Genomic DNA, 21,335 nt, shown 5'->3' on the forward strand with positions numbered 1-21,335 from the left:
AACAACCAAATCATGTTTTTATTGATGGCATGAGATAAGGGTGACATGAACATAGTTTTGGTGTGACCCACTACAGTACCAGAGGATCCTCTAATACTGAACCCCAGAGAATCAGCAGAAGGAAACCTAATTTGGACGCAGGTAGGGTCTATTTCATGTGGGATTATGAATGGAGGGACCACGGAACCTGAATTTCATAAAAAATTTAATTTCCTAATAATACGTGGTAATGAAGTCCAAGTCCATGAAGTTGTGAAAGTCACTGACCTCCTGGAAGTTTCTTGGGTATTGCTGAGATGTTTTGTCCCAGTCGTGGCAGAATTTATTCCCAGACTCTCAAAAAGTAGCCACCTTCTTTGAGGCGTGACTCGGCCCGAGGGTTGGAGTCTTCCTGCTCCCAGACTTATATGAAGGGCGAAACCTAGTGGACACTCCATGGAAACTGCTGCTCTGGCTCACCACAAGGTTCCCCAGGTTGAGTCAGGGCTTCAGGAGGACAGCAACGTTTTGAGATCCTCACGATCTTGACATAAATTCTGTTGTAACTTGGACGAAGCACCAGGCCATGCCGGATAGGACTCCAGGAGTTCAGTCATGGCTTCCACAGCCTCCAAGTTAATTTGAATCAAATTTTTGAGAAATTCACACATTTTGAATGATAATCGAGCTCATATACTTTTGCACATGGGTCTTTTGCCAAGGAACCAAAGTCCAACACTGTGTGAACCAGTCCAACAGAGGTACTCGTTGGAGTAAGGTCCACCATTCCATTTCAACTGTTTATAAGACAATTCATCGTTTTCCAAAGTATCCAAGTTTCTTCAGTTTTTTGTGTTTCTCTCGGTTCAAAAATGTCACTTATTGTCTTCCTAAATCATCACTGTTATCTTCCAGTGGATAAAAATCCCTCATGATCATGTGATGGACATGCCGGAGCCTGTAACCTCAATCATTATTCTGTAGGAGCTGTCAGTCAGCCAGACCAGTTATTACCGGCAATTGACCTGAAATTACTATGTATGTAATGTCTCTGTACTATAGAACCTAAAGAACCTCTCCAATCTAATGGAATCATTACTAGACTTAGTGGAAAATTGACTGTGCAAACCCTGTACTCATCTTCTCATACTTAGCAAAAGTGGGGAATTTCTTACAGTTATGATAATTGTGGCCGTGTCAGTAAAACAATCATTGCATGTAAAGGGTCTCTACAGGGGCCCAGTCAAGTTATAAATCCTAATCTTTCTCTTCTCAGTGGGCAATCCTGGGTGTTTCCTGTCAAAACAGGAAACACTAGGAGAAGCCACTGGCCAATCACTGGATGGTCTCCACTCCAACCAATGATTGGCTGAGCAGCCTCTCGTAGTGTTTCTGGTGGTGTTGAGAGAGAACTTAGAAGTCCAGTATATGTATATATATAGGTTGTTTTTGTGATGTCATATGAAAGGGAACCTAAATGAACCTAATAAACCACTATGAGTAGGTTGTAAAGCAGATTAACACCTCCCAGAAAATGTATTTTTCATGGCTCAGTAGAGAGGCATCAACCAGAAAATCAACTTTAAACGGAGATGTAAACTGGTTGTATAAAGTCAAGGAGGTGGAGAGTTTAGTACTGAAGTCAAACTCTTCCAACCAGGGGTCTGACTGCTTTGACGCTCTTCAGATTACCGTATGTACTCGTGTATAAGCCGAGTTTTTCAGCACAAAAAATGTGCTGAAAAAACTCACCTCAGCATATACATGAGTCAATCAAAAAATCAAAAACGTAATACTCACCCTCCAGTGTCCGGATCGTTGGCGCGGGTCCCGGTCTTCGGCGCGAGGCTCCCGTTCTTCGGCACGGTTCCCGGCGGCTCCTCTTCTTTCTTCTCTAGCCGGCAGAGTTGCATCCATGTGATCTGCCGGCGGGTGCACTGATGTGTGCAATCAACAAACTCTACTTAATTATCACTGAGCAATTTCTTTGTCGCCTCGACGTGTGCTTTAGGGTTGTTGTCCTGCTGCAACACTGTGTCTTCCTTTTCATACTCATAGTACTCGAGTGTAAAAAGTACTGTATACTCTCGAATATAAGCCAACCCCAGTATAAGCTGAGGTGCCTAATGTTATCAAAAATAACTTGTAAAGCATATTGACTAAAGTATAAGATTAGGGTGGGAAATGCAGCAACTACTCTTTAATAAAATGCCAAGCAGCAACTTCCACTCACCAATAAAATGTCAGCTTGCACTGATCAATGAAATTGCCAAGCATGACCCCCTTTACAATAAAATGCTGGGCATGATCCGCTTTATAATAAAATGCCAAGCATGACCATCTTTATAATAAAATGTCCAGCAGCAACTTCCACTCACCAATAAAATGTCCACAGCAGCTTACACTCATCAATGAAATGCCCAGCATGGTCCACTTTATAATAAAATGCCAAGCATGTCCCCCCTTTATAATAAAATGCCAAGCATTTCCCTCCTTTATAATAAAATGCCAAGCATTGCCCCCTTAACAATACAATGTCAAGCATGGCCCCCTTTATAATAAAATACCAAGCATGGCCCCCTTTATAATAAAATACCAAGCAGCTTACACTCATCAATGAAATGCCCAGCACGATCCACTTTATAATAAAATGCCAAGCATGTACCCCCTTTATAATAAAATGCCAAGCATGTCCCCCCTTTATAATAAAATGCCAAGCATGACTTCCTTTATAATAAAATGCCAAGCATGGCCCGATTTATAATAAAATGCCAAGCATGGCCCCCTTAACAATAAAATGCCAAGCATGGCCCCCTTTATAATAAAATACCAGTAAGCAGTATTATAGTAGTTATATTCCTGTACATAGGAGCAGTATTATAGTAGTTATATTCTTGTACATAGGGGGCAGTATTATAGTAGTTATATTCCTGTACATAGGAGCAGTATTATAGTAGTTATATCCTTGTGCTTAGGGGGCAGTATTATAGCAGTTATAGTCTTGTACATAGGGGGCAGTATTATAGTAGTTATATTCTTGTACATAGGGGGCAGTATTATAGTAGTTATATTCCTGTACATAGGGGGCAGTATTATAGTAGTTATATTCTTGTACATAGGGGGCAGTATTATAGTAGTTATATTCTTGTACATAGGGGGCAGTATTATAGTAGTTATATTCTTGTACATAGGGGGCAGTATTATAGTAGTTAAATTCTTGTACATAGGGGGCAGTATTATAGTAGTTATATTCCTATACATAGGGGGCAGTATTATAGTAGTTAAATTCTTGTACATAGGGGGCAGTATTATAGAAGTTATATTCCTATACATAGGGGGCAGTATTATAGTAGTTATATTCCTGTACATAGGGGGCAGTATTATAGTAGTTATATTCCTTTACATATGGGGCAGTATTATAGTAGTTATATTCTTGTACATAGGGGGCTGTATTATAGTAGTTATATTCTTGTACACAGGGGGCAGTATTATAGTAGTTATATTCCTGTACATAGCTGACAGTATTATAGTAGTTATATTCCTGTACAAAGGGGGCAGTATTATAGTAGTTATATTCTTGTACATAGGGGGCAGTATTATAGTAGTTATATTCTTGTACATAGGGGGCAGTATTATAGTAGTTATATTCTTGTACATAGGAGACAGTATTATAGTATTTATATTCTTGTACATAGGGGGCAGTATTATAGTAGTTATATTCTTGTAGAAAGGAGGCAGTATTATAGTAGTTATATTCCTGTACACAGGGGGCAGTATTATACTAGTTATATTCCTGTACATAGGGGGCAGTATTATAGTAGTTATATTCCTGTACATAGGGGACAGTATTATAGTAGTTATATTCTTGTACATAGGGAGCAGTATTATAGTAGTTATATTCTTGTACATAGGTGGCAGTATTATAGTAGTTATATTCTTGTACATAGGGGGCAGTATTATAGTAGTTATTTTCCTATACATAGGGGGCAGTATTATAGTAGTTAAATTCTTGTACATAGGGGGCAGTATTATAGTAGTTATATTCCTATACATAGGGGGAGGTATTATAGTAGTTATATTCCTGTACATAGGGGGCTGTATTATAGTAGTTATATTCTTGTACACAGGGGGCAGTATTATAGTAGTTATATTCCTGTACATAGCTGACAGTATTATAGTAGTTATATTTCTGTACATAGGGGGCAGTATTATAGTAGTTATATTCTTGTACATAGGGGGCAGTATTATAGTAGTTATATTCTTGTACATAGGGGGCAGTTTTATAGTAATTATATTCTTGTACATAGGGGGCAGTATTATAGTAGTTATATTCTTGTACATAGGAGACAGTATTATAGTATTTATATTCTTGTACATAGGGGGCAGTATTATAGTAGTTATATTCTTGTAGATAGGAGGCAGTATTATAGTAGTTATATTCTTGTACATAGGGGGCAGTATTATAGTAATTATATTCTTGTACATAGGGGGCATTATTATTGTAATTATATTCTTGTACATAGGGGGCAGTATTATAGTAGTTATATTCTTGTACATAGGGAGCAGTATTATAGTAGTTATATTCTTGTACATAGGTGGCAGTATTATAGTAGTTATATCATTGTACATAGGGGGCAGTATTATAGTAGTTATATTCTTGTACATAGGGAGCAGTATTATAGTAGTTATATTCTTGTACATAGGGGGCAGTATTATAGTAGTTATATTCTTGTAGATAGGAGGCAGTATTATAGTAGTTATATTCCTGTACATAGGGAGCAGTATTATAGTAGTTATATTCTTGTACATAGGAGACAGTATTATAGTATTTATATTCTTGTACATAGGGGGCAGTATTATAGTAGTTATATTCTTGTAGATAGGAGGCAGTATTATAGTAGTTATATTCCTGTACATAGGGAGCAGTATTATAGTAGTTATATTCTTGTACATAGGGGGCAGTATTATAGTAGTTATATTCTTGTACATAGGGGGCAGTATTATAGTAGTTATATTCTTGTACATAGGGAGCAGTATTATAGTAGTTATATTCTTGTACATAGGGGGCAGTATTATAGTAGTTACATTCTTGTACATAGGGGGCAGTATTATAGTAGTTATATTCTTGTACATAGGGGGCAGTATTATAGTAGTTATATTCTTGTACATAGGGGGCAGTATTATAGTAGTTATATTCTTGTACATAGGGGGCAGTATTATAGTAGTTATATTCTTGTACATAGGGGGCAGTATTATAGTAGTTATATTCTTGTACATAGGGGGCAGTATTATAGTAGTTATATTCTTGTACATAGGGGGCAGTATTATAGTAGTTATATTCTTGTACATAGGGGGCAGTATTATAGTAGTTATATTCTTGTACATAGGGAGCAGTATTATAGTAGTTATATTCTTGTACATAGGGGGCAATTTTGTAGTCATTAAGTTAAGGTAATATTTTATTCAGCACCTTTTCTGCTGCACATAATGATCAGGATATTTGTGTATTAGGGGATGCTCTTTAATATCATCTCTCTGAGGAGTTTGAAACTTCAGTAAGAAAAAATTCTCTAAGAACCTTAGTAATAATGTCCTGCACCTCGGTGAGATTGTTGCAGCGCTGAGGTCAGGCAGATCTATCATCAGGAGAAGTTACTTCATCGAGTCATTAACCTTTCTGTTCTGGTAATACAACATTTACCTGGACCCTGAGTAGCAGGAAAGGAACAATAGTAGAATTGTTACTTAATTAGTAGCTAAGTAGCGAGTGGCGCAGCCAAGCAGTGAATGGGGGCTCCACAATAACCTCCTTTAATATAGAGGCCTCAGATATATTATTAAGAGCATATTGACCTTTGGGTGAAAGGATTTACTTTATGAATGTTGAACTGACTTAAAAGAGTTGATCACATGGGTCTAAAACAGCGCAAAGTTGATATAAGTCACTACGTCCTTTGCTTTTAAAAGACATTTGCCCTCCACCTTAAGGCTCTCAGGTGATATTTGGAAGGTAAGAAATAAAAGATTTATTTCCTTATATACAGATTTTTCCCGTTTTTGTGCAATATACTCAGATTCCAGCCTCGGATATAAATGGATTGGCTATAAACAATTTTTGGATATTTTATTTTAATGTTTTTATTTATATAAAATATCCAAAAATTGTTTATAGACAATCTATTTATTTACATTTTTTAATATAATATCTTAAATATTTTTTATCCCCTTGCTATTATAAATCTTCCTAATTTTTTAAATTTTTTTTTTTTTGGTTGGGTGGGGGACATTAGCTTATATTTTACTTAAATTTCATATTTTATGGGAGAATATTTGAAATTGGTTTTTTTTTTAAATTTCACATTAGCTAAAATTACATTAATTTTTTTTTAAAAGATATACAGTTTTTTTGGATGTACATTTTGAGGGGAAATTATATCTTTTTTTAACTAAACAATATTATTTTTAAATAATTTTTAAAACATGGTGAATTACTATAAGTTAATGAATGGACATAAAATATCTTTTAGCACAAGATTGTTTGTTCATCTTGTTATTAGCTAAAAATTGAACTAAAGTTAAAAAAAAAGCAATTATCACATATTTAGGGGGAGACAGTAAAATTTACCTCTAGATTTACAAAAATTTACTTTGAATTTTTCTGTTATTTCTTTTTTATTAAATTTTTTAAATTTTTTATGTAAAATATTCATAAATGTTCCACTTCATATTTATTTGAATTAATAAATTATATTATATATATATATATATATATATATATATATATATATATATATATATATATATATATTATATTATATATCTTTTTATTTTTATCACTATAGAATGTTTTATCTTTTTGTGCAGTAAACATAAACTGTATCACATTTTCTATCCTCTCTCTAAGTTACACTTTACAATGTTTTATTTGTCAGGCAGAATTAAACAATGGTTATTATACATCTGATGAGTTTGTTGATGGTTTTACAAATTGGTAAGTTCAAAGATTTTTTTTTTATTATTTTTTTAAATTATAATACTATTTTTCTATCTTTTTACATGTGATAGGCCTTAAAGATATAAAATAATACATTCTTTAATATATTGATAATTTACATAATTACCATAAAAATGTGTCCTTTTGCAATTCATCTATGTTATAATCGATTAAATTGTAAAGAATTTTTAAAAAGTTTTTGAAACATGTTAATTGACACCAAACAATAAGATTTTTTTAAAGGAGAGAAGTAAAAATGCAGAGAGAATTTGGGTCTGTTGCTACCTTTGTCCTGTCTATGACTCTGCTTCTAATGAATAGAGCCCATTGTTTTTTCGAAGGTCGAAACTGAGAAGGCAGATTTCTAATATAAGTTGTGTCATCGATAGCTTTCTCGAAATTACTTAAATTATCTTCGTCTTCCGCAGCTTTAAGAAGGATTAACATGAACTCATTGATATTAAAAATTCTATCAATGCCCGCATTCTCCACCAAATAATATTATATAATATGTATTACAGCCTATTCATAAATTCACATAACAAATCCCAAGGGCTCAGTCATAATATGGATTACTCCAGACATCATGGTCAACATCAAGTGGAGGTCCTCAATCAGATTCTGTTCTCCACTCTTTGTATATATGGAATGGATGAATGTCCACCTTTAGAAACATTGCAATCTTTGTAGTTGTCATTGTATCATCAATGCAAACTTATGTGCGATCAGCCCATAAGAAATAGAACAAAATGAGGTTGACTTTTGAATATGGTGTCTTCTACTGGATTAAAGGGATTCTGCTGTTATGGTTTTCTTTACTATGTCAGATTTTGTGACTGTTGGGACTATCGTAGGTCGGTTTGAACCTGTCGTGGTAATTATGTTGTGTTTGATGATGCCTAGTGCCCAAGTGGCCTATTCCGTTACCCATACATGAGTCAGAGTGGAGCAGAGATCTCCTAGTTTAGGGTACAGACATGATATATAGTATCATTTAAGGGGTTTTCACATGGAACAAGTTAGACTCAATCCATAGGATAGGGCCTAAATTGCTGATTAGTGGAGGTCTCAGTGATGAGACCCCCACAGATCACAAGAACGAGGGGTCCAATGAGGTCTGAGGTACCTCCGTTGGACCCCTCGTCACTCCGTGAGATGATCGGAGCAGACAACCGCGCATGTCCGTTCTGCTCCATCTATCTCTATGGAGATGACAGACATTGCCTCGGGCTCCATCGGATCCCCCATTCGTTCGATCTGTGGGGGTCTCATCACCTGTTTTGTGGGAAAATCCCTTTATTGTAAAAACTATTTTGTACTGTAGAATAAGAAGTCCTCTAAGATCTCTTTCGGTCAACACTGTATATCAACTCTTTTTAGTGACGTAAACTATGTGCATATGGGAATATATACTTGATACATGAGGAATACTAGAAAATGGCATAATACTGGGGAATATGGCTCCACCGTGTAACAGATCTTGACAATCTGCAGCAGAAGCACCATAAAAAAGGGCAACTTTTGCACTTTTGCATCAGCAATTTCAAGCGATTACCCAAGTTGGATTTAAAGGATTTAAAGGAAATCTACTAGTAGATCTCAACCAAAGAGACCTACTTTGCTGCTACGTGTCCCCTCTGTCTGCGTCTGGTCTTTTTGTTTATTTTTATGCCCTAATTTTACTAAAAACTGACTTTTAACTGACTGAAATTATGCAAATGAGCCCGAGGGGCTCTGGAGGTGTCACTGTTTCTATATAATCACGCCCCTTTGCGGGGCTAATTGCGAGACTTCTCCATCCTCTGCCCGAGCCAGAGATCAGGTGATGTCCCTCAGTTCTTGGCAATTCCAGCTGCGCGCTCTAGGAACAACCGGCGCTTACAAGCTGGGAGGAAGGAGGAGACAGGCAGGATGCCATGCAAAGGGGCGTGAATAATTAGGAAACGGTGGGTCATGATGGTCTCTTTCAGGGAGGAGGGGAGGTGAGCTGTGACATCATCTACTGTAAAAGGTGGATCCTACCATTATCTGTCATTGGGGGACATGTATCATTATTTCTGCTCGTTTTTTTTCTTTTCTTTTATCGTTTTTGAAACTTTTTGGTTTTTTAACGACTTTTGCTGACGTTTTTCAAATATGCCTTTTATTTTCCAGATGTTCAGTGCAACTTTTCACTTATGTATCACTTTTTTTGAGACTTTTTAGGCAGAGGAAGGATTTTTTTTCATAGACCCTGTTTTAACATGTAAATTGGAATTATTTAAAATGTTTAAAATTTTGCACATAAACCTGCTGGGCATTGAAAGTTTGGGATGTTTTTCTTTTTTTTTTTTTTTTAAATGTATACATTTTTGCATTCACATTTTATTGAAATTTATTTGTTACTTCTAAGGGTGTGGTCACACGTGGCCGTAACACATGCATTTTCATCACAACAATTGAGAAGAAAAGATTTGTTTAATTGCATGGCAACATGTCAACGCGGCATCTACAAAACACAATGTTAACAACATGTTAACACATACATTTGTTAACGTCGTGTTAACATGGCTGTTTAGATATTGTTAACACATGTATTTTGAAAACTCAATGTTGACAGCAATGTAATTAGGCAGATCTCCTCTTCTCAGCTGTGGTCATGTGTTGAAAACCATGTGTGTCCACACCCTCATATTTCTGGGGTGTGACTAGAGTGCTTAAAATTGCAGACCACTGCCTCAAATCCAGAATTTACTGTATAAAACCCCCCACCCCTCACGTGGCTTGTGTCCATGTGGATTTGAGAAATTTGCAACAAAAAGTAAGGTGTCTGTAATGAAGCTTTATTGATAATCCTTACCGCAAAAAAAATTGCGAAAGTCCAATTGTTACTGGGACAAAAAAAAATTGTCTGGAGCTACAATTATAAAATATACAGTTCCGACTTACATACAAATTCAACAGAAGTATAAACTCAAGGAACCTATCTTGTACATAACCCGGGGACTGCCTGTATATATAATGTTGTATATTTATGGGTAGATTATGTTTCCTTGGAAGTTACTATGTTTTATTTATGTTTCAATATATTATTATTATTATTACTATATTATTATTATATATGTATTATTACTATATGTATTATTATACTCGAGTATAAGCCTAGTTTTTCAGCACAAAAAATTGTGCTGAAAACCCAAACTCGGCTTATACTCGAGTAAAAAAAATATAGGTTTTACCAGGTTTTCTGTGGTAAAATTGGGGGCCTCGGCTTATACTTGGGTCGGCTTATACTCGAGTATATACGGTATATATTTTCCTTATTTTTTTGGTGGTCCATTCCCATTGTTTGGTTGTCCATACATAAGAATTCTGCCTTCCCCGACCTCTTCCTGTTTCTTGTTGATCTGACTCCTAGCATTCTCGACCTGTCTGGGTCAGCTGCTACCTAGACCTGGCCTAGTCGTAGAGGAAGAGATCTGGTAAACTCTCTAGTACATTATTATGGAGTATTAAATATCTTCTAACAAAACTTCTAGTTTATAAAAATAGACGCCTTGGTTTTGAGTTGTACGACTGTGAAAATACTTTATCAAGTAGATGTGATGGTAGATTCCTCCCGCTGCCTCTGCCCTAATCTGTAATTTAATAATCCTGGAACCCAACTTGTTAAAAAAAAAAATTATTTTTAGTAATATGTAAATCAGAGGCTTCTGGGTGTATACTAGCGTGGCCGGCCATTGAGAGCTAAGGATAGTATACGCCCCAGAAGCCTCTGCAGGTAATTTACATATTACTAAAATGAAAGTTTTTAACAAGTTAGGTTCCAGGATAATTAAATTATAGATTAGGGCAGAGACAGCGGGAGGAATCTACCATCACATCTACCATTCCAACTGGTTTGACCTCCCATATTAGGAAACAATTTACATAAATCCCAGGCCAAGAAGAGCCAAAATCATTTGTATTATTAAAGGACATCTACCATAAGATAAGTTCCAAAACTTACTTGCTGGTTACGTTCATCAGGGGATGACCTCGCTTTTTTTTATCTCCTGGTATGTCGGCATTCTATGGTAGATGTCCGTTCAAGGAATTTTTTAGGATATTCTCAGAGACTTTGGGAGTGTTGACAAGTATTCATTAATGGGCATGGAAACCTCAAAAATTCCAGGCTGGTTGTTGACTAGTGTCGTCCATCAACCATTTGTAGGAGGACCAGTTGTCTTACCTTCATGGCACTTAACACTTGGCCCCCTGGTAAAATTAAGTACATGCGATCCCCTACTTAAGAACACCCGACTTACATACGACCCCTAGTTACAAACGGACCTCTGGTAATTGGTAATTTCCTGTACTTTAGTCCTAGGCTACAATAATCAGCTGTAACAGTTATCACTGGTGTCTGTAATGAAGCTTTAGTGTTAATCCTGGTTCTTATGACAACCCAACATTTTTAAAATCCAATTGTCACAGAGACCAAAAAAGTTCCGGCTGGGATTACAATGATAAAATATACAGTTCCGACTTACATACAAATTCAACTTAAGAACAAACCTACAGACCCTATCTTGTATTTAACCCGGGGACTGCCTGTACTAGAGTTTTATTCATTGGTTGATCCTCAGTGGACGTAAGCCCAACAAATTATTCTAAGATACCATAAAGCCCACCGACGCTTTAGACATGCATCATATTCTGAATTAAAATTCAGTCCTTGTTCCTTGTTTTATAGAGACAACATATGCTCAAGAATCCGGAGTGTCTCCTGTGTTGCCAGAGCTGACCGACCTACCCTTAAGAAATATTAGTAAGTGAGCCTTTATTGATATTCCATAAGTAAATGGATGGCTCAAGAAACTAGAGGATACATCTTAAGAACTGGGAAGCGGGCTCTCATTACATGACCACTGGGGTATCCCATTCTCCTGATCATTGGTGGTCTCATCTTCTACTGATTGTACAGTTATCATCTGGGGACCAATCTAAGCAAAATGGGTCCATTCTTGAAGATGAAAGCTGTGATTGGTTGTTAGGCAATGTCTCCTGGCTGGTATATTTGTATGTGTAACCCTAATTAAGGGGAGTAGACAAATCGAGATATTCTATGGACAAGATCCTAAGATCAGAATTGTCCTTTAAGGAGGCTTCTGGTGACCACATGTCCAATCTCTTTGGGGAGGGGGGGTTCAGTCCTATAAGTCATTCAGCTTCTGATTTTCTCCTTCCTTCATGTGTCTGGTCTTTAAAATAAAACAAAGCTCCAGTAGGACCATTCAGGTCGGAGGAGTCATCTCCTCACTAGTCATGGTCCTCTCAGATATCTTCAAGATGTTAGTTGTTACACATCACTGTTAATCTCAAGCCTCCAAAATTTGGTCTCAAATTAGTGTCTGACGTGATGTCCCCACAATTTCCCATTTGTTATGTCCCAGTGATAGGGATGTCCTCCTCACATCTGGTGTTTGGTTTCTTTCAGATAACTTCACATTCGATGGAGTCTTTAAAAACATAGACAGTGTGACATCATTCCTTGGTAAGTCCAAGCCAAAAGCTGTTAAATTAAAATTATTGCAATTTGAATTTGTCTTTGTGAAAGATGTTCTACGTTTTGGTCTTGGTTTTGGTCTTAGGTCAAGGCATTAGACTTGGCCTGGGTTGTGTGGCCCATAACTCTCAAAATCTGTGGTGTGACCCTGAACCCTTTACCCTTGGTGGCACAAGATGGAAAGTCTATTCTGTATGATGAGACTCTATCATCCATTTCCCGGGACCCTGGGTGGTCACAGTCATGTAACAATCATCTTCTTTGTCCCACAGATTGCCTGGGTTCCCATTTCACTTGGTTACAGGTGATATTTACCAACTTCCCAGCGTTACTAAATTTTGTAAGCAAATTAAAGTGTGTAACTGGACTATGTCCCAAAGACCTGGAAGACTATGGCTGTGCCTGTAGATACGAGCTGGAAGGCCTCCCAATAGATGCAGTCGACAGGTAAGACAGGAGTAGAACACACCATAGTCATGTGACACATTGGGGGTCATTTACTAAGGGCCTGATTCGCGTTTTCCCGGCGTGTTACCCGAATATTTCCGATTTGCGCCGATTTTCTCTGTATTGCCCTGGGATTTTGGCGCATCGGTGCCGGCGTCCACACAACAGAAATCGGTGGGGGTGGCCGAACGAAAACCCGACGGATTCGGAAAAACCGCCGCATTTAAAAAAAAGAAAAGTGTCGCAAGACTTGCACTTACCTTCTCTAGGAATAGGCCGGTGAACTTGAGTGCGTTTTGATGCTCTTCAGCGCAGCAGCGCCACCTGGTGGATGACGGAGGAACTACCTTAATGAATCCCGGCCGGACCCGAATCCACCGCAGAGAACGTGCCGCTGGATCGCGAATGGACCGGGTAAGTAAATCTGCCCCATTGAGTGATTGTAAAGGTTAAAGGTGTTCAGTATTGGACGGGGGCTCACTAGTGAAATTGATTCTCGCTTGGTAAACTGAGACTGCAATGGTGAGATTATGTCAGGGTTATATAATTTTGAGACAGCCATTAGTCACTAATACTACACAGGCTGAGAGATGTCTCGCACTCTAGGTAGTTGTTCAGTGACTACAGTTCTGATCAGACACAAGCAAAAGTGGGATCTTCTGCTTTGGGTCCAGAAGTACATGATGACTTCTCCCTGTTGTGATATATCGTTGCAACATTTTCGGCCTAAAATGTTCAGCTCCTTTCAACACATCTCCACACTGTGCCCCTAAACACACCACAGTCCTTTACCATACAATGACCCTTGGATACCAGATATATCACACATTGTGCTCCTAATTAATATTTACCCATTAAAGCACAAATGACCAATAATCTGGCCCTGTGCTAGGAACTGCACCCAATTCAGGGCTTGTACAACAGATTTCAGGCGTTTAAGTACTGATAAATCTGGTCCTGTATGTGTATACAATAACAGTACAACCGACCACTTAGTGCCTCCCACATACATCAGATATACCCCACAACAAAACTATGTGCCCCCACCCACATTTAACAAAAATTACACTCAATGTATACTATATATACTGTATATACTGTACTCCTAATAAACTATATTATGTTGTGACACCCCATTAATGAAATAATAATTGGCTCCCCTTTGAAATATTTTATCTACAATAATTTCCCCTAATTATTTTTATATTGTGCGTCAACTAATGAATTATGTTTTAGATAACTTAGCTATTTTCTTTCTTTTTTGCATCTTAGCTGTTGCTTCCAGCATCGGAAGTGTTATGAAGAAGCAATGGAGATGGATTGTGTCTGGGACCCATCTAAAATTATTGCAGATGTGAGCTGTCTCACAAAAAACCTAACATGTGGTAAGATGTCATCAGAAACCTTGTAGTGGCCGTGTCATATGTAAATCAGGACTCTCACTGTCAATCACTGTGGGTGGGTGGAGTAATCAGGACTCTCACTGTCAATCACTGTGGGTGGGTGGAGTAATCAGGACTCTCTCTGTAAATCACTGTGTGTGGGCGGAGTGATCAGGACTCTCTCTGTAAATCACTGTGTGTGGGCGGAGTGATCAGGACTCTCATTGTCCATCACTGTGTGTGGGCGGAGTAATATGGACTCTCACTGTCAATCACTGTGTGTTGATGGGGTAATCAGGATTCTCACAGTCAATCATGATGTGTGGGCAGGGTAATCAGGACTCACTGTTGATCACTGTGTGTGTGTGGGCGGAGTAATCAGGACTCTCACTGTCAATCACTATATGTGGGCAGAGTAATCAGAACTCTCACTGCCAATCAATGTGTGCACGGAGTACTTTTATTTAAGTCTTGAGTCCATGATTATTTGAGACCATGATTAAGAACTGAATTGCTAAATTGCGAAACGCGTAGGTCTGCAGCACTATGCATTACCATTTTAATGAAGACTTAAATAAAAGTACGTTCTCATTTAGCTTGTAATGCCAGATACAAATCTTTTTCTTCTTCTATAATTCATCTGCCAACAGGACACTTTGGGATCCGTGCACCGGACTCTACAGATGAAAAATACCCACAACTAAACCAAATGAGTGAGCGGCATGCTCAAACTTTTTTTCCTTATTTTTGCTTTAATCAGGACTCTCACTGCCAATCATTGTGTGTGGCCGGAGTAATCAGGACTCTTACTGTCAATCACTGTGTGTGGATAGAGTAATCAGGACTCTCACTGTCAATCACTGTGTGTGGGCGGAGTAATCAGGACTCTCACTGTCAATCACTGTGTGTGGGCAGAGTAATCAGGACTCTCACTGTCAATCACTCTGTGTGGGCGGGGTAATCAGGACTCTCACTGTCAATCACTGTGGGTGGGTGGAGTAATCAGGACTCTCACTGTCAATCACTGTGGGTGGGTGGAGTAATCAGGCCTCTCACTTTCAATCACTGTGTGTGGACGGAGTAATCAGGGCTCTCACCGTCAATCACTGTGTGTGGGCGCAGTAATCAGGACTCTCACTGTCAATCACTGTGTGTGGGCGGAGTAATCAGGACTCTCAATGTCAATCACTGTGTGTGGGCGGGGTAATCAGGACTCTCACTGTCAATCACTGTCTGTGAGCGGGGTAATCTGGACTCTCACTGTCAATCACTGTGTGTGTAGAAAGAGGTATCCCAGCACTCACGGTAGATTTCTATGCAATCAATTTATTAGCATAAGTTATAGACAGAACGCGTTTCGGCTTGCAAAGCCTTTATCAACTGCTAAATGTACATGCTACAGACTTTATTTATATATGGTGTGAATAGGTCCCCTATTGTTGACGTCACATCCTCGGCAAATCCAAATCGAGGTGTGACACTGTCAGGAGGCGGTACTTCAACACATCGTTCATTTCACCAAACGTTTCTATGGGTAGGAAAACAAAGTAATAGAAAGAGATAATAATAATAAAGAGAAAACAGCTCATCTACAAGTCTAAACAGAGTCACAACCTAGTAACATTGAAATCGCGGTTTAACCCCTGGGGTTCCAAAGTGTTCAAAGTATAAATCCAAAACGCTTCTCTGCGTAACAGGAGTTGTTTCACACTACCTCCTCGTCTTGGCTGCTCAATTTTTTCGATTACCATAAATTTAAGTTGTGCAATGGTATGCCCACATTTCTGAAAGTGAGAGGGAATGGGTTGAAATATATCTTTGCATCGGATTGTGGACTTATGCTTACCGATGCGTTCAGAGATACGCTGCATCGTCTCTCCAATGTAAAAATAACCACAGGGGCATCTGATTAGGTAAACCACATTGGTGGAATTACATGTGAAGAAACCTTTTACTTTAAATGGATGACATGACCGGGGATGATAAAATGTGTCACCTCTCATTATATTGGAACATTGTGCACAATTTAGACAGGGAAATGTTCCATTCTTTCTGGAAGCCAGAAAGGTTTGTCGTGGAACCCTTGATGTGCTACCAATGTCTGCTTTAACTAATTTCGTATGCAAATTGGGCGCTTTCTTATTGCAGATCAATGGAGGGTTTTTAAATTGTTCTATGTCTGGAAATGAAGTCCCCAAGAGTTTCCAATGTTTCCTAACAATCGTGTCAACTCTCCAATTGAGAGGATGGAAGCGATGTGAGATAACAATCCTTCTCTCCACATCGGTTCTACTTCTGCGAGGTACATCCATAGATAATTTAGCATGTTCTAGAACCCTGTCAGGCTATCCTCTCACTTTCAGAAATGTGGGCATACCATTGCACAACTTAAATTTATGGTAATCGAAAAAATTGAGCAGCCAAGACGAGGAGGTAGTGTGAAACAACTCCTGTTACGCAGAGAAGCGTTTTGGATTTATACTTTGAACACTTTGGAACCCCAGGGGTTAAACCGCGATTTCAATGTTACTAGGTTGTGACTCTGTTTAGACTTGTAGATGAGCTGTTTTCTCTTTATTATTATTATCTCTTTCTATTACTTTGTTTTCCTACCCATAGAAACGTTTGGTGAAATGAACGATGTGTTGAAGTACCGCCTCCTGACAGTGTCACACCTCGATTTGGATTTGCCGAGGATGTGACGTCAACAATAGGGGACCTATTCACACCATATATAAATAAAGTCTGTAGCATGTACATTTAGAAGTTGATAAAGGCTTTGTAAGCCGAAACGCGTTCTGTCTATAACTTATGCTAATAAATTGATTGCATAGAAATCTACCGTGAGTGCTGGGATACCTCTTTCTACGTTACCTGGCGGATACCTCGCCTGTACTCGTGCACCACAACTAAGGCGGAGTGCCGTCCTACCTGTGTGTTGAATCACTGTGTGTGGGCAGAGTAATCAGGACTCTCACTTTCAATCACTGTGTGTGGGCGGGGTAATCAAGACTCTCACTGTCAATCACTGTGTGTGGGCGGAGTAATCAGGACTCTCACTGTCAATCACTGTGTGTGGTTGGAGTAATCAGGACTCTCACTGCCAATCACTGTGCGTGAGCGGGGTAATCAGGACTCTCACTGTCAATCACTGTGTGTGGGCAGAGTAATCAGGACTCTCACTGTCAATCACTGTGTGTGGGCGGAGTAATCTGCATTCTCACTGTCAATCACTGTGTGTGGGAGGGGTAATATGGACTCTCACTGTCAATCACTGTGTGTGGCGGAGTAATCAGGACTCACTGTCAATCACTGTGTGTGGGTGGAGTAATCAGGACTCTCACCGTCAATCACTGTGTGTGGGCGGGGTAATCAAGACTCTCACTGTCAATCACTGTGTGTGGGCGGAGTAATCAGGACTCTCACTGTCAATCACTGTGTGTGGGCGGAGTAATCAGGGCTCTCACCGTCAATCACTGTGTGTGGGCGGAGTAATCAGGACTCTCACTGTCAATCACTGTGTGTGGGCAGAGTAATCAGGCCTCTCACTTTCAATCACTGTGTGTGGACGGAGTAATCAGGGCTCTCACCGTCAATCACTGTGTGTGGGCGGAGTAATCAGGACTCTCACTGTCAATCACTGTGTGTGGGCGTAGTAATCTGGACTCTCACTGTCAATCACTGTGTGTGGGCAGAGTAATCAGGACTCTGACATTCATTTTGGAATTTCCAATATTTACCCATATTTGTCCCTCTATTTAAACCAGAACCGGATGCGTGACCCTTCATGTCCTAACACAGCAAATATTCCAGTTCCATTCAGACACGGGTCTAGTGTCTAGGGTTGGGTATGTTGTATTAGGACTAATCATTGCCCCAATGCCTTAAAAATGACCTGAAATCCAAGAAAACCCTAATTAGAGGGTATTCATATTTGATACAATCCCCCTTTAGTAAGAGGCTGTGGGGGTCACCGCAGTAGTCTCTGTGCATTGTACATGTAATTATGTAGCAGGACAGATGGTGGAAAGCAGATCTATAAATGGGGTCTCGTATTTTGTCTTACCCCCCAGAGTCCGGCAACGATTGTGAGAAACTCCTCTGTGACTGCGACAAAGCCGCCATTGAGTGTTTTGTGAACACGCACATTAACTCTTCGCTGAAAGGAATGGATATCACATTCTGCCCGGCTCCCGTTACAGGTACAAATTACCCAACATTAACTTGGGTGACAGGTGAGACGCAGGTGGCCGCTGACCCTAGACATGGGATGAACTCCTCTGGTGCCCTATTAGGAGGGTTTTATTATAGCAAGCGATACCCTTTAACTGTTAACCCCTTAAATCCTCAACCGTGGCATTGCCTTTAACAGTGACCTAGTCTACAAGGGAGACTTGAGAGGAAGGGACGAGAGGTGACAACTGTACAGAGCACAACAATGTGGCAGATTGAGTCAAATTTGATCTTTACGTTGTTGTTAATTTTACTTGCCATATATACTCGAGTATAAGCCTAGTTTTTCAGCACAAAAAAAATCTGCTGCAAACCCAAACTCGGCTTGTACTCGAGTAAAAAAAATATAGGTTTTACCAGGTTTTTGTGGTAAAATTAGTGACCTCGGCTTATACTTGGTCGGCTTATACTCAAGTATATACAGTAATTTACTTTTTGATGGATTTTTCTTACAGATGTTCTGCCACCAAGTACAATACAGAATGCATGATACACTCACACGATGGCCGCCGTACCCCCAATCAATTTGGTGTTAGTTTTCTATAAATCCGTCCACCTGTTCAGAAGATATGAACCCGGGAAGTTTATATGTGAATTAGCGCCACCTAGCCAAGGGGGCGGTAACTTCCTCTGTGGGTGTGTCTCTGTAAGATTACAACCCCCTTGGCTTGTTGGCGCTTATTCACATATTATATTCCAGAGGCCATATCTATTGAACGGATGGACAGATTTTTACAGAATTAATGCCAAATCGGTCAGGAGGACAGCAGCAATCAGAATATGTCTGAAATTGATTTGTCCTAATTTTTTTCAGTCGCCCCTGAAACTACATTTCAGATTGGTGACCGGATCCCAGAATCTCAATGTAAGTAACTTATAATAATCTTTATTTCTATAGCGCCATCATATTCCGCAGCTTCTCAACTCATAGGGGACACATAATATTACATTACAGAGAACAAACAGTCATATGGAACTATAGGAGGGGGCCCTGATCACAGGAGCTTACAGACTATGAGGATGAGGGGCTGACACAAGAGCTTACAGTCTATGAGGATAAAGGGGGTGACACAAGGGCTTCCAGTCTATGAGGATGAGGGAGGACACAAGAGCTTCCAGTCTATGAGGATGAGGGAGGACACAAGAGCTTACAGTCTATGAGGATGAGGGGGACACAAGAGCTTACAGTCTATGAGGATGAGGGGGTGACACAAGAGCTTACAGTCTATGAGGATGAGGGGCTGACACGAGAGCTTACAGTCTATGAGGATGAGGGGGTGACACAAGAGCTTACAGACTATGAGGATGAGGGGCTGACACAAGAGCTTACAGACTATGAGGATGAGGGGCTGACACAAGAGCTTACAGTCTATGAGGATAAAGGGGGTGACACAAGGGCTTCCAGTCTATGAGGATGAGGGAGGACACAAGAGCTTCCAGTCTATGAGGATGAGGGAGGACACAAGAGCTTACAGTCTATGAGGATGAGGGGGACACAAGAGCTTACAGTCTATGAGGATGTGACACAAGAGGATGTGACACAAGAGGGGGACACAAGAGCTTACAGTCTATGAGCATTAAGGAGGTGACACAAGAGCTTACAGTCTATGAGGATGAGGGGGTGACACAAGAGCTTACAGTCTATGAGGATGAGGGGGACACAAGAGCTTACAGTCTATGAGCATGAAGGAGGTGACACAAGAGCTTACAGTCTATGAGGATGAGGGGGACACAAGAGCTTACAGTCTATGAGGATGAAGGGTGACACAAGAGCTTACAGTCTATGAGGATGAGGGGTGACACAAGAGCTTACAGTCTATGAGCATGAAGGAGGTGACACAAGACCTATAAGAGCTTGTATAATGGCCCAGTCATTCTTTATAAGGAAACAGAGTAAAATAATTTAATAAATGAAAATTCTGCTGCTTGAACCAGTCAGTGTGACTGCAGTGAAGCCTGGAGCTTGGTGTATATCTGGTGTTTGCCTGATAGCAGATGGTAGAAGGACACAGGATGGGTTAGTATAGAGTTGAAATTTCATGAAGTTAGTGAGTATGGGCCTAAAGAGATGGGTTCTAAGTTTGAAAATTTCGAGTTTGGCTATTAATCTGACTATGTGGTAGGGCATTCCAGAGAACTGGCGCAGCCCCTGGAGACCTGCATATGAGGTTTGGATTAAAGTGGAGATTAATCTAATATCACTGGCAGATGGAAGAGCACAGGTTTGGCGATAGACTAAGACAATCGAAGAGAAATAGGGCAGGTGCAGTATTATGCAGAGCTGTGTGGATGAGGGTGATTATTTTAAGGAGATCGACAAATAGTGCAGTGACTGACACAGACCGAAAGCATTTGTGTAGCTATTGGTCTGAAAAATGAGCCTGGCATTTGCATTGAGAATAGAGAGAGTTTAGTGAGAGGAAGACCGATTAGTAGGGGGTTACAGTAGTTGAGAGTGAATAATCAGGGCTATAGTAATCCCACAGACCGAGATGGAGAGGTTAGGGTTGGGTCGGTTAATAGATGGTGGAAAGACAAGAAATTCAGTCTTAATAAGATTACGTTTCAATAAGAGAGAGGAAAGGCCTGTGATTGGTCGCTGCACCTTTGGTGTTAATAATGAGTGGGATTATTAGAGACAGATGATATGTGCGCAATTTTCTCCACAGACATTTGGCGCTCGTTTAGCACTGACGAAGGAAAACGGGTTTGGGGCGTGTGCCAAGGTTGCCAATATCTGTGTCGAAAGGCTAAGACTGTTTAGAATCTGAAT

General features: G+C 39.6%; 1 protein-coding gene across 2 annotated transcripts in view; it reads left to right on the forward strand.

Annotated features, from left to right (window-relative positions):
• Positions 1 to 899: 899 nt before the first annotated feature.
• OC90 (otoconin 90) overlaps positions 900 to 21,335 on the forward strand; it is a 49,444-nt gene continuing 29,008 nt past the window's right edge. The window contains exons 1-8 of one of the 2 annotated variants that reach the window (XM_072151173.1): positions 900 to 1,017; positions 6,912 to 6,970; positions 11,688 to 11,762; positions 12,432 to 12,488; positions 12,773 to 12,947; positions 14,220 to 14,332; positions 18,403 to 18,531; positions 19,377 to 19,427. In XM_072151173.1, the coding sequence (XP_072007274.1) occupies positions 6,925 to 6,970; positions 11,688 to 11,762; positions 12,432 to 12,488; positions 12,773 to 12,947; positions 14,220 to 14,332; positions 18,403 to 18,531; positions 19,377 to 19,427 (646 nt within the window). In that variant the 5' untranslated portion in view covers positions 900 to 1,017; positions 6,912 to 6,924. Of the gene's footprint in view, positions 1,018 to 5,915; positions 5,990 to 6,911; positions 6,971 to 11,687; positions 11,763 to 12,431; positions 12,489 to 12,772; positions 12,948 to 14,219; positions 14,333 to 18,402; positions 18,532 to 19,376; positions 19,428 to 21,335 lie in introns of those variants that run through there. The other variant, XM_072151172.1, reaches the window with a different exon arrangement.

The sequence above is a fragment of the Engystomops pustulosus genome, chromosome 5 (genome assembly GCF_040894005.1).
Source record: "Engystomops pustulosus chromosome 5, aEngPut4.maternal, whole genome shotgun sequence".
Classification (NCBI taxonomy): Eukaryota; Metazoa; Chordata; class Amphibia; order Anura; family Leptodactylidae; genus Engystomops; species Engystomops pustulosus.